Here is a 14542-nt window from a genome sequence, read left to right as displayed (position 1 = left end):
CTTATAGCCCGTCCTCTCCTCCGCTGTAACCCTAGGACCCCCCTGACTTGCCTACTGCTGGGGACGTGCAAACCTGTCCTGGCGTTGCGGGGTTGGGGGACCCTCTCGGAGGGCCTTCTGGCCTGTCCTCTAACCTGGACCTCACTCCCTGTGCTCCTGCCACCCGCTTCTGCTCTCGGCCTAGGGTGTGGAGGGAAGGCTACCCTAGGTGGCGACTGGACGTTGGGGAAGCTCTGAACACAAGGTAGGGGCTTGATTCCCAGCTTCAGGGGCTGTTCAGCTTGAGCTATGCGTGGGGGAGATGGGGTCAGGCCTGAAGGGGATAAAGTAACAGCCTGACCTGAAAGGCACACAGAAAATGCTTTTTCTGGATAAATAAGCCACAAGCATTTGCACCTGTTCACTCACCAAATCTTAACCCTAACCTAGGCTCACCTCAGGGACTGGGTCATTCAAACACTTGCCTTCCCCTCCAGCTCATCTTGGGCACCATTCTTATCCAGAACTTAGAGTGCACCCTTCTAGGCAATCAAGTACCCTATCCTTCCCAGATTCAATCACCTTACCCAGCAGCAATCTAGGAAACCCCTCACAATCAACTCCCCAACTCCTTTAACTCAACTAGGATGGTCCTTCTGTGCAAACTTGGTTCCTGCCTCCTTTAACAGGTCACAGCCTATTAAAATGAACTTAGCCCCTATAGTCCAAACAAAACCTGCATTCAGGCCCTGACCCAGCCTGGTCCTTCCTCCTCCATCCATGACAGTATTCATGTGGGCTCAAGAGATGGACCAAAATGATAAAGGCCACAGGAACATATGTGATTGACTCTTGCATGTGCCTAGGAGTCAGAACAGGATTCAAGTGGCACATTTAACTAAAGGAAACTTGGGAAAGGCTTCATCCTTCTTTCTGGATTCCCCAAAGCTCACAGTTTGGCACTGAATCATATACAATCTCGTAGTTTGGATGGCTGTGTGTGACTGCAGACTGCTAGACAGCAGGGCCCACATCACAGTTCCACCTCCCCCAACACTCTGCAAATAGGATGTGTGTGGCGGGGAGAGGGAAGGTAGCTGGGGAGAAACACAATAAAAAATGTACACACACTTTTACAAAGAATATCCTGCTTCATTTTTTATTTGTACCCTCATCCCATCCTGAGGAATTTATAGCCCCATTTTATGGATGGGGAAACAGGCTCTAAGACATTAAGTAACTTGCCTTGAAATTCATTCTTGTGTTTATGGAGAGGACAATCAAGACTGGAAAAGTCTGAGAAGGAGGAAGCAGGGTAAGCCAGAAGGGGAAATACCATTGGCAAAGGTAGAAATGTTCAAGCTTATGCACAGGCTTGTGTTGGGGAACTAAGGAAGGGGCATGAAAGAGGGCAGTGAGTTTGATTTGATGAAATGGCCGGGGGGGGGGGGGCGGGGAGGGGTTCCTAGTGGGAAATAAAAGGGAAAAGTCAGCTCGTAGTTTGAAAAAGACCACAGAAGAAAATCCTGAAAGAGATGATGGACTGAGTAAGGACGTCTGAGGTGGGAAGACCAGCCAAGGCAGGGCTAAGAAAGATAAATCTGCAGTCCTTATCAAAAAGTGGGTTGGTGGTAACAGTGGAGGCAGGGTAGGAAGACTGCTGGTCCTTCAGTAGCAGATAGGAGAGCAATTAAACTGTAGGGGCCCAGGGGGCTAAGAGGCACAGCTTCCCAAATGTTCACAGAACCTGCAGTGCTGACTTCAGATAGCTCTGGAGGTGGCGAGTAGGCCAGTGTGGTAGGCTCAGTATCACTCAACTTCACTTTATGAACCAAGCTTTGCTCCTCTGAGGTGCTGATGGCAAACTCAGACATTGTTAAATGAGCAAAATGTGTGATTTCAATGATCACTGGGCAGTTACTTCAGTACTTTTGATAGCAGACCACAATCCATTTCCTTCTGCTAGCCTCCCAGTGAAATCTCTAAACCTAATGAGAGTATCAGATGTAAAAGCAATTAATGGAGCTGTCCATAGGAAGCCCTTTTGATTGACAGTATGTCTCTCTGCAAATCCAGCTGGTAAAATAAGAACGGGGGAATACTGACAGACAGTGGAAAAGAAAACTGGAAATCAACTAAAGAAATTAACCCTAACCCAGCCATAAATCTGCATCCTGGGACACAGGCAGGTCATTCTTTGAACAGGCTGTCACTCATCCATAAGGTCACTACCCTGGCTGCTTCGCAGGGTGGCTGTGAGAGGATTCCATTTGGAAACCTTCTGGAGAACTTCACACACACAGAAAAGTATGAGTTTTGTTTTTGCTAGTCTATTTTCCCCAACTTTGCTGTAAGAAAGTGGCTGAGGGTAGTGCTGGCCGTCTTCAGCAGTGATTGTCAGCCACTTACACACCAGAGTTTAGCTCCACTTTGCACAGAACAGTTACTTACTGTAGCAGGGATCCTAGGTGAAGGGGGTGGGTATGAATTCCTGAAACTTGAGCAGGTTCCCTGAAGCAAGAGAACTCTGGCCTAGTCAAGTTGTCCTGCTTACTGTTCAATGTGGCAGCATTTCTGTTCCTGCTTTGCCATCTCCATCTCTGGTTTGCCCAGCACTTTCCCTTTAGGTGGTGTGGTCTTTATTTTGGCTATATATACAGCTGAGGTGCTTCTTCTGTAGGGGCTGTCACCAGTGCAACAATGCAGAAGTCTCACTATTCCACTGTGCCTCAGAAGCCTGTTTAGTTTTCCTCCCAGCCAGTCATCTTGGAGTCAGACCCAAAGCTGGGCCTTCTGGTTTGCCCTCTCTTGACTCCAGCCTAGGGAATGGTTAGTAAGGGAAAGGGAGTGTCAGGACATTTCCACAAATGCTGGAAAACCACCACCCATCACCAATTTCTCAGCTTTAGCATGCTGGCTTTTAAAAAGTGAAAATTTTAATTAAAAAAAATCAGCAGAGATAGCTGGACAGAGAAGCTCCAGCTCCCGGTATCCAAAGAAATAGGGCACACTTACAACTATAATTTTTGGAGATATGGTTTGCTCAGATGTCAGTACACCCTGAGGTGTCTGCTTAAGATCAAATCTGTCATCAGAGAAACGCCTCGTTAGAGCAGCAAGCATTTGTTGAGTTCTTGCTGTATGCCAGGCACTGTACTAGGCACTTTTCATGCATTAGCTTGCTTAGTCCTCACAAACCCTGAGGTAGACACCATTATTCAACAGATGAGGAAACAGTGAGTTTAAGTAATTTGGCAAAGATCAAAAGGCTAGTGTGATGAATCTGGGATCTGAGGTCAGGCCTTGGGGCAAGGTCAAGGCCCTTAACTTGCATAAAGCTGTGCTGCCTGCCCTCTAGTAAGTACTTATGGCAATGTCTCTGCTTCTTCCTGGGCTGTCATCCCCTCATCCCTCCGCCCCACTGTCAGAGAAAAATGCTCCCATTTAGTCTCTTTCTAGCCAGCCTGTCAGAAGGCAGAAATACTGGCATGGTTTTGGAACTCAAGGCCTCTGACAATGCCAAGGCCTTCTATGAGCTCCAAAGTTCCTCCTATGAGGTTTCAACCTCTGCCTCCCAAGTTGGCATACCCAGAACTCTATCTGCTTGGCAGGTTGGAGGTGATCTCAAGCCCTGCTTCTGCATTGTACAGCTTCTTCTTTCTTGGTCCTGGGCTCAAGAACAAGGGAGTCAGGTTAAGGGTATTTGTTTCTAATTCTCTTTGCCCAAGAACAGAAAGTATTTTAACCTGGATACCAGGAGGTAAGATTCATGAGATCTCTATGTTGTTCACCATCAAATCCTTACTGAATCCTAAAAAGAGTGCCTAGTATGTAGTTGAGACTCAATTGTTAGAATGAATGGTGGAATGAACATAGTGAATGAGGTAAGAATGAGATTACTGAATTCCTGATTGCAAAGTATACAGCAATTAACTGGGTTATATAAAAGTGAACTGTGTACAATGGTGGCTTTATGTTTTCCAGAAACAGGAGACATCAAGCTAAAAAACTGGACAATCCAAAGCAAGAAGAAATGTTTAAAAGCCAGGGGACTGGGGTGGGCTGAGGGAACAGGGCATTCCAGATAACTTAGCCTCCCCAACTCCCAAACAAATATTACCAAACACATGTTCAAACTGAGAAAAAGCAGTTTTAATAGCACACACACACACATATTCATAGGACTTTAACAAGATGTAGTATAAAATCTTTAAAAAAAAAAAAAAGGAAAGAAAAAAATCTGTATTTACTTCCTAAGAGCTGGTGGATTAACTGGCTGACAGGACTGCCCAGGAAAAACAAATGCACAGATAATGAGGTGCGCCGACACTGTTCATGAGTAAGGAATAACCATGGATCATGCTAACTGCTCTACGTGCCCCGCCGCCTGGACCCTACTATTGCCTCCTTAGCGACAAACCACCACAGTCATCCCCTAATTCTCCAACTCAGTAGCTTGTTTAATGGGCTACCTCTTAAAATTTTCATTTTTAATTTAAAAATTACCCTTGGCTTAAAGATGCCACACATTATTACTGGCCAGTCCCCACCAATTATATTTGTTTTGATAAAAATAAAAATGCAAATACTCCAACTAAGCCTGGATGATAACACGCCATTTTGTATCTTTTACATTTGAGGAGATTTTTGTGAAGCTGAAAGCAAGCTACTATTTGCACTTGAAAGCAGAAACAAAATGCAAACCTTCCAAAAGGTGACAAAGGCACCACTGCCATCAGGAGATAGAAAATGTACAAATGCTGTTACTTTACGGCTACATCAATGCATTTTGTGCATGGAGAGCCTCTTAATGTGATAAAACTAGTAGAATTATATTTTCGGTAACAAGAAAAGCAGTTAGAAAAGGCAAACAGTTACACACAAAAGCATAAACACTTACAAGTACCTTAATGTGCAGCTTGCAAGAAGGGTAATAAGTTTGCCATACATATCCATAAAATTAGACAAGGTGATTTTTGGCACAGTAATATTGCCAAACACACCACCACTCAGTGCAAGCTTTGTTTGCCAAGTCCCCAAAGTGGCCTGACATTCTCTGTGCAATGAACATTTCTCCCTCTCTACCATCCCATTCACTGGGCAATAGCAGCAGGAGGGAGACAAAGCATGGGGACTCAAGGGAGAAGTAAAATACTTGATTTGGAAGAAAAACCATGGGCTACTTGTGCTAAAAGAGAGTCACAAAATTTTCATGAGAACCCAAATGCAAATACTGACTGGACTATGACCTGGAGTCTGAAGACCTCTACCAGAGTCATAAATACAAGGGCCTAAACTGAGGTCTGGCCATTTATTTTAAAGGGACCATGAAGTATTTTTTTTCTAAAGGAGAAATATAATTAAAAATAGAGATTTTTTTCTTATTGGAACTGTTAAATAAAAATGTATCAAAGTGGTTTTAAATTTGATGGACAGTTATCTGTTGAAACTGCAATACAAAAGGGTCATTAAAAAAAAACCTGAATAACCCACTTGTCCCCCCCATCAATGTACACAATTAGAAAATATTTACACACTGTAAATTACAAGCAATATAAGCAGTATTTTATACTTTGAGATTTTGTACACTTTACACAATGCAAAATGAGAAAAATATGAACACGTATAAAATTACACACAAATAATGTATCTACAAAGGATTAAATTACAGAACGAAAGCCCCCATCGTTGGGCAGATAGATGCCAGAGTTTCAAGCTTCTGTCAAATAGAACTCTTTGTATCTATCTCTTTAACCATAAGTGGCATTTTGTAACAATACCCTTGAGAGGTAGTATCAAGATAATAATATTCTTACCAGTAAACAACACAGAATAAAACTTTTGTTGGTCTGACTCTTGGAGCCTCAATCAGTTTAGGTTCTTGGAAACTGGATTTACTTGTCTTCCCTATAAAATCTCTGACTGCCAATGCTTGATTGACATGAGCTCAAAAGTTACTGATGCTATTTTAAATGATAAATTTAGGACAAAATGCTTTTTACTCCTAAGCCTCAATTTAGAGGTAGAAAGTTATTTTATTTTCTTGCCTCTCAAACCGCAAACATCAAGTCCAGTTTCTGTTCCCCTCCATCATCTTTACCCCCACAACTGGAGACACTAGAGCACTCAGGAGAACAGGTCACTCAAGCCAATACTGAAAGAACAACAAAAAAAGTTGGCATTCTTTCAGGAAACAAACCCTCCTAAAAGGGACATCTAGTCAACAAAATAATTTTCTAGTTGGCTAGTAAGAGTTTGTTACTACCCCTGGGCTAAAAACAACATGTGCACTTCCACTAACCCTCTACCATTTAAACCAAAGGATGGCTTTCCAGTGTTTAAGAATTTACAGCAGCTGTGGTTTTGAAGTGCAACAACTTCAAGATACAAGCGCACACACACACACACACACACACACACACACACAGACACAGTGTCCCAAAGAATTCAGGTGTCTGCCAAAATTATATACTCATGGAAACAAGGTTGTTGGAAACTTGTCCAGATCTTTAGGCTTTTACAATATAGACTTCTGTAATATGGTTACCAAGAGCCAGAATTCTAAGATATAGCCAAGATTCTAAGATTTAACCAGTATTTAAAATACATGCATTTAAAAGAAATCCAGAACAAATAGCATATGAATGTTCTGGCATCAAAACAGGGCCACTACTTTACAGCTTAACCTCTTCCTCTTAAGGGGATCTGACAACATGCCAAACTTTTGTTTCTCAACTGTTTGTTTAGATGTATTTTAAAAACAGACTTATAATCTTGAGTAATGAAGGAAAATGCATGGATTGAAACCTCCCTGTGGTTTATAAAAGTTACAGAAGAGATTTATGCTTTTTATTACTAAACTCAGTTTTAAGCATTCCCTTTGTGTCCGAAAATAACCAAGAGGGAAAATTAAACCCAACTGGAACTTGGTCTTGCTTTCCATGTCCAACTTCTCAAGTTAGTCCAAGCTCTTTTCTTATATATTTCCTGTGATTATCCAAGTGACAAAAATACTATCTAAAAAAGATAATTGGCTTATAATTCAACAAGAGGAGTTAACTGGGGCAGGTTAGACATGTGACTATTATTCTGCTTCTACCCCTCCCCTCTTTTAATAAGACTCTGCACTTTTGAAAGGTCAGTTGCCTTAACAATTAAGCAGATCATATTTCATATCTGCTTCAGAAATGGCAATTTCTTCATTACCAGCTTCATACTAGATATTCAAGTGGCACATTTGCTGTACATTTTCTTGGCATTCATTGGATTCTGTAATAATCCTTTCTACTCCTCTATGAAAGGCTCTTATTGAATTTCTCTTGGTTCATATTTTTGCTGCTGCAACTCCTATTAAGAATCTGGTACCCAGAAGTCATGAAGCTGCCCCTAAAAAAGGGAAGGAGAAAAAAGAGGGTAAAGCAAAATTTAATCATATTATGAATTAATCCTTATAAAACTACTAATCATCAGACAATGGGCTTTGATAAGACAAGTAATAAAATCTTTATATTGACTTCTCTGAAAATTTATGGTAATCAGATTCAAATTTCACATTCAGTAGTCAAACAACAAAAAACAGTAAAAAATAAGTGCAGGATGTTTTTCTCACCACTGCACACATGGAGGGGCTTAGTTAAGCAGATTAAATAATGTTAAGCTGATTAGTATAGTTTTGCTATTAAATTATTTTCTGTTTTAATACCACATCAGTACATGACCAGCATTAAAAGAAAATCTATTAAGGTTAGAAACAAATACAAAAACAACAAAACATAAATATAAGATTTCTCAAAGACTTAAAATAGAGAGATTGCTTTATCTACTTAATATTCAGTGTTCCTATTATTTTGATATAAAATATAAGCAACTTCTAGGCCCTGGCTACTCAAAGTTTAGTCCCTGAAGCAGCAGCATTGGCATCAATCTGATAACTTGCTAGAAGTACAGAATATCAGCCAGGCGCGGTGGCTCATGCCTGTAATCCCAGCACTCTGGCAGGCCGAGGCGGGCGGATCACGAGGTCAGGAGATCCAGACCATCCTGGCTAACACGGTGAAACCTGTCTCTACTAAAAAATACAAAAAAGTTAGCCAGGTGTTGTGGCGGGCGCCTGTAATCCCAGCTACTGAGGAGGCTGAGGCAGGAGAATGGCGTGAACCCAGGAGGCGGAGCTTGCAGTGAGCCGAGATTGCACCACTGCACTCCAGGCTGGGTGACAGAGCAAGACTTCGTCTCAAAAAAAAAAAAAAAAAGAAGTACAGAATATCTCAGTTCTCACTCCAGACCTATGAGTCAGAATCCATATTTCACCAAGTTCCTAGTTGATTCCTATGTACATTAAAATTTGAGAAGCGTCATTTTAGACAATCCTATGCCAGTTACTCTGTAAACAAGCAGGCTGGCACACTTACTAGCAGGTGTTAAAAAAAATGTCCCTCTTAGTTAGGCAAAGACTCCTTAGACATAACATCAAAAAAAAAGTGTCAAAAATATATACGTAATAAACAAAAATAAAGGAAAGGCAACATACAGAATGGAAGAAAATATTTACAAATTATATCTCTAATAAGGGATTTGTATCCAGAACATACAACTCAATAATAAAAAGATAAATAACTATATTCAAAAATAGGCTTTTTGAAATGAAGTATGGGATGAAAAAAATGGGCAAAGGATCTGAATAGACATTTCTGCAAAAAAGCTATACAAATGACCAATAGGCATATGAGAAGATGTTTAACACCATTAATCATTAGGGAAATGCAAACTAAAACCACAATGAGATTCTACTTCCCTACTCCCTACTATGGCTTTAGTAAAAACAAGTGTTGGTGAGAATATGGAGAAATTAGAAACCTCAGACATTCTGGTGGGAATATAAAATGATGCAGTCACTTTGGAAAACAGTCTGGTAGTTTCTTAAAACACTTAACATAGAATTACCATATGGCCCAGCAATTTGACTTCCTTTTCAAATGTTTCATTTGAGAACACATATTCACATAAAAACTTGCATACAAATGTTCATGGAAATATTATTTGTAATAGCCAGAATGTGAAAACAATACAAATGTCTAATAAGTAGATAAATAAATGTGACATATCCATACAGTGGAAAATTATTTGGCAATAGAAGGGATGTACATGCTATAACATGGATTCACTTATCATTATATTAACTGAAAGCAGCCAATTACAAAAGATTACATAGTATATCTCAATTTACCGATGTCCAGAATAGGGAAATCTATAGGGACAGAAAGTAGATTAGTGTTTGCCTAGGATTTGGGAGGAGTCAGGAGGGGAACCAAGGTAGTAGAGGGAAGGGGAATGAATGGGTATGGGATTTCTTTTTGGGGTGATGAAAATGTTCTAAAATTAGACTATGGTGATGTTATTCACTCTGTCAATGTAATAAAAACCACTGTACACGTTAAGTGGGTAAAATCTATGGTATGTGAATTCTATCTCAATAGATCTGTCTTAAAAATGCCCCTAATTGGATAACCTCCATTTGATGCAATGTAATATTTTTAAATGGGCTCAACCACTTCTGGAAATAAATTAATGAATATAAAGCAAACGAAAACTAAAAAAATTACAAACCATGTATTATACTGGCGTTTTCAGTTTATCTTAAGATAACTAGAAGCAAGTGCACTGTTATACCCTATTTTATTTCAAACAGTATGAAGAGTGCCATTCAGCAAAACTATTAAGAATACATGAAATTGTATAACAAAATGACACCTGAGTAGGCCGACAGTTCTGGATTATTTCCTGCCATTTTCCATGTATCCTGGCGACCAAGTCTTTCACCTTAAAAATATCAAAAAACAGGAAAAGGGATCAGATTAAAACATTCTCACCTACAATTAGCTTAACACTACACAAAATATCTGACAGCTGCAACAGGCCCACACTCAACAACTCAATTTGATTTCTGTCAACAAAGAGAAAATAAACTACTCATCTTTTGAAGGAGATTTCAAATCATAGAAATTAATAAGACTTTCCTTTATCATCATAATCTAAACTATTGAATGCTTATGATTTAATTTTCCTGTTATTAAAGATCATCCCCAAAAACACATTCTCTGCCTTCAAAGGAACTTAACTTTAACTCGCTGGCTTTTGAACAACCAGATAGAGAAGCTGAAGGGTGGTCTGTGTCAACAGGGCCCAAGGCTTTGGCTGTTCTGTGCCTTCCCTTCCCAGCTTCCCTTTGAAAGGATCAAAGCCATTAAAAAAACGTTTATTTGTCCCTCTCCACATTATTAGAAGATCCAAAATTCACTGTTACTCCTCTCCATGCTTGTGCCCAAGTACTATGAATCCCCTTTAAATACCTAGTATTTTCCTACATTTGGAGGTTTAGCAAGTGTCTGTGCAAAACTGAAACTTTAACACAAAACCCAAACTCTATCACTCTAGAGATTCTCAATTAGCTATTGAACATAACTGCTTGAGAAAAATGTTTTAAACAAGTCAGGAATTTTATAGCAGCTTTAAATTTATAAAGTAAATTACAATCTATGCTTTTTTCTTCATCTACAGTTCAAATTTCTCCAAAACAATCACCAACTTTTCTATAATAGAGGCTTTTGGAGAGGCAGGCAACTCATCTATTTCAGCAGGACCATCCCTTGAAGCAATTTCCACAGACCACTGTGTCGCTTTCCACTTTAAGTAAGAGAAGCACTGGCAACAATCTGTGCCAAGCCCTTGTCTTTAAGAAACATAAAACTTGGGTGGTCCCCTTTTAGCATGGCTGTCAGTAGTAGCCACTACCAAGTTCTACAGGCCAGCAATTCTGGTCAATGAATGCTCAAAAGAATGTGCTTCTGAAACTAGAGTTCTACTCTTGGGGAAAGAGCTATCCCCTACATGTATTTGAAAATCAGAAATCTGATAACTTCATTAGTTGCTTATTTTTGTATTTAAGTTAAATTTACTAAAATAAATACATATGTTAAATCTGAATGGGCATTGTTCAAATGACTAACCTTTGCAGCTAATTAATGTAAGATATTAAGTTACAAAGCTGAGGCTTCACATTCAATGACTATCCAAAGACAAGAGGCAAAAAGAATCAGCATTGTATTACATTATCAAAGCTAAAAGATAATCTTGGAATAAAAAAATCTTTAGAAAAAAGTATTTTTATTTTATTTTGTTTTATTTATTATTATTATTTTTTGAGACAGAGTCTTGCTCTGTCGCCCAGGCTGGAGTGCAGTGTCGAGATCTCAGCTCACTGCAAGCTCTGCCTCCTGGGTTCAAGGGATTCTCCTTCCTCAGCCTCCTGAGTAGCTGGGACTACAGGCACGCACCACCACACCTGGCTCATTTTTGTATTTAGAAAAAAGTATTTTAAAAGTGTCTGATTTTATGTTTCAGGAAAAACTGTCAAATCATTCTATTAATACTAACATTATTTTCCTACTCCATACTCATATATTTGGCTTTTCTACTGTCTTTGAGTATATAAAACCTTTAAGAAAAATAGCTTAGCAAGCTTAGTGCTGAAATCATTTCCACCCTAGAGCTCAGACTAGGTGTTGTACGACCCAAAGATTTGAAGACTCCTGGCCGGGTGTGGTGGCTCACACTTCTAATCCCAGCTCTTTGGGATGCCGAGGCAGGCAGATCACGAGGTCAGGAGTTCGAGACTAGCCTGGACAACATAGTGAAACCCCGTCTCTATTAAAAATACAAAAAAAAAAAAATTTGCTGGGCATGGTAGCGGGCGCCTGTAATCCCAGTTACTTGGGAGGGTGAGGCAGGAGAATCGCTTGAACCTGGAAGGCGGGGGTTGCAGTGAGTCGAATTTGTGCCACTGCACTCCAGCCTAGGCAACAAGAGTGAAACTCCGTCTCAAAAAAAAAAAAAAATTTGAAGACTCCTTCCTTTAACATATTCTTCAATGAAACATTCAAAGAATAACAGCTAATCTATTTGTACTCTATGAATAAAACAAGTTTTCAACCATCATAAAATTTCAAAGCCACTGTTTCATAACTTACATATTTATTTAAATAATGCTTCAATCCTTGATGGTAACTTAAGCATGAAGGTTTTAATTTGTGTAATGGGGAAAAATATGTATCATTAGTACTAGAAGTATTTTTCTCCTTGGGTGTCAGGAGTTTCAGAACAGAAAGTAAAGTGAAAAGTGTATTTGCTTTGAGATTTTTTTTCCTTTCACTTTTAATTTAGCTACACTAATTTAGCAGGAGCTGATTTCTGTTATTAAAAGAGAAAGTCCTATTTCTAATCTTACATGTTTCTTTTTGTTTTCGAGACAGAGTCCTGCTCTATCTCCCAGGCTGGAGTGCCATGTGTGTCCATAGCTCACTGCAACCTCAAACTCCTAGGCTCCAGTGATCCTCCTGCCTCAGCCTCCCAAGTAGCCAGAACTACAGGTGCATGACACCATGCCTGGCTATTTTTCAAAATTTTTGTAGAGATGGAGTCTTGCTATGTTGCCCAGGCTGGTCTTGAACTCCTGGCTTCAAGCAATCCTCCTGTCTCAGCCTCCCAAAGTATTGGGATTACAGGCATGAGCCACCGTGCCTAGCCTTATATGTTCTTTTTCTGAATATAGGCCTGTATGCTTCTATCCTTAAATATTAACGTAACCAAGATTAAGAAAAAAAAAGAAAAAAAGAAAGAACACACTTACCTTAGTTCTGTAAAAAAGTCTTGCATCTTCCCTAATATCACATTTAACATGCTTTTCCAAAGCCCCACAGAGTAGCACAAAGTGTTTCTGTGCAAAACAAATGCAAGGGATGAAAACAATTCTGAAGCATTACAAATTAACAAAGAAATTATGCAGCTAGAACAACTAAATCATTTAAAAATCTATTATTCCTGTTAGCAATGACTGATATTAACTATTCAACGTAACAGTAGTTGTATCAGTGAAAGCTGCTTCCATGACAATAAGATTACTAGTTTAAAAAATACACACTGTAACAAAAGTTGTTTTGCTATGCATTAACTCGCATTAATGAAAATTAACCCCAGAGCTCTAACTGGGTAATACAGTACTCAGAAATTTAAAGAGTCCTTCCTTTAACATACTCTCTAACAAAATATTCAGACAACGGCTAGCCTTTTAAAAAAAAAAAAATGAAAAAAATTTTTTAAAGAAATGGGGTCTGGCTCTGGTGCCAGGCTGGAGTGCAGTGGCACAATTATAGCTCACTGCACCCTTGAACTCCCCAGCTCAAGTGCTCCTCCAGTCTCAGCCTCCTGATTAGCTAGGATTACAGGCATGCACCACCATGCCCAGTTCTTTTTTTTTTTTTTGAGACAGAGTCTTGCTCTGTCACCCAGGTTGAAGTGCAGTGGTGCGATCTCAGCTCACTACAACCTCTGGCTCCCAGGTTCAGGCGATTCTCTGCCTCAGCCTCTCGAGTAGCTGGGATTACAAGTGTGCACCACCATGCCCAGCTAATTTTTATATTTTTAGTAGAGACAGGTTTTGCCACGTTGGCCAGGCTAGTCTCAAACTCCTAACCTCAGGTGATCCACCTGCCTCAGCCTCCCAAAGCGCTGGGATTACAGGTGTGAGCCACCGCGCCCAGCCAATATTTTTTTAATTTTTAAATTTTTTTTGTGGAGACAGGGTCTCACTTTGTTGCCAAGGCTAGTGTCAAATGCATGGCTTCAAGTGATCCTCCCACTTCAGACTCCCAATGTGTTGAGATACAAGCATGAGCCACTGCGACTCGCCAGCACAACACTGGCCCATTTGATATTTGGTGATGTTGGTATCTTATGAATGTATTATACTGTTGCCAAGGTATAATGGTTAAATTCCACTCCAACAAACAGAGCTAACATTTGTTGACAAATAATGTTTTCAATATGACATGATTACAAGACCACTATCATGCCCCTTCTTTCTGGTATATATGGGAATTCTTATAGCAAAATCAGTTTGCGACTTTTTTTTTTTTTAAGAGATAGGGTCAGCCGGGCGAGGTAGCTCACACCTGTAATTCCAACACTTTGGGAGGCCGAGGCGGGCAGATCACAAGGTCAGGAGATCAAGACCATCCTCACTAACATGGTGAAAACCCGTCTCTACTAAAAATACAAAAAAATTAGCCGGGCGTGGTGGCGGGTACCTGTAGTCCCAGCTACTCGGGAGGCTGGGGCAGGAGAATGGTGTGTACCCGGGAGGCAGAGCTTTCAGTGAGCCGAGACTGTGCCACTGCACTCCAGCCTGGGTGACAGAGTGAGACTTCATCTAAAAAAAAAAAAAAAAAAAAAAAAGAGAGTCTTGCCCTGTTATCCAGGCTGGAGTGCAATGGTGGGATCATAGCTCACTGCACCTTTGAACTCATAGGCTCAAGTAATCTTCCCATCTCAGTCTTCTGGGTAGCTGGGACTACAGGTACGTGCCACCACACTTAGCTAGTTTTTGTTTTTTTGTAGAGACAGCATCTTGCTATGTTGCCTAAGCTGGTTTTAAACTCCTAGGCTCAAGCAATCCTCCTGTCTCTGCTTCCCGAAGTGTTGGATTACAGGCATGAGCCACCACACCTGG

At 40.2% G+C, this 14542-nt stretch overlaps 1 protein-coding gene across 10 annotated transcripts in view; it reads right to left on the bottom strand.

Annotated features, from left to right (window-relative positions):
• Window positions 1–4109: 4109 nt before the first annotated feature.
• Window positions 4110–14542, bottom strand: part of SLF2 (SMC5-SMC6 complex localization factor 2) — a 54757-nt gene continuing 44324 nt past the window's right edge. For 9 of the 10 annotated variants that reach the window (XM_024346543.3, XM_024346546.3, XM_054659866.2 and 6 more), the window contains 3 exons: window positions 12665–12751; window positions 9730–9798; window positions 4110–7365 (listed from right to left, as the gene is read on the bottom strand). In XM_024346543.3, coding sequence (XP_024202311.3) covers window positions 7330–7365; window positions 9730–9798; window positions 12665–12751 — 192 coding nt within the window. In that variant the 3' untranslated portion in view covers window positions 4110–7329. Of the gene's footprint in view, window positions 7366–9579; window positions 9799–12664; window positions 12752–14542 lie in introns of those variants that run through there. The other variant, XM_024346542.3, reaches the window with a different exon arrangement.

This window comes from Pan troglodytes, chromosome 8 (assembly GCF_028858775.2).
Source record: "Pan troglodytes isolate AG18354 chromosome 8, NHGRI_mPanTro3-v2.0_pri, whole genome shotgun sequence".
Taxonomy (NCBI): Eukaryota; Metazoa; Chordata; class Mammalia; order Primates; family Hominidae; genus Pan; species Pan troglodytes.
The sequence above is the reverse complement of the archived record's forward strand: the minus strand, read 5'-3'. Positions and strand labels throughout refer to the sequence as shown.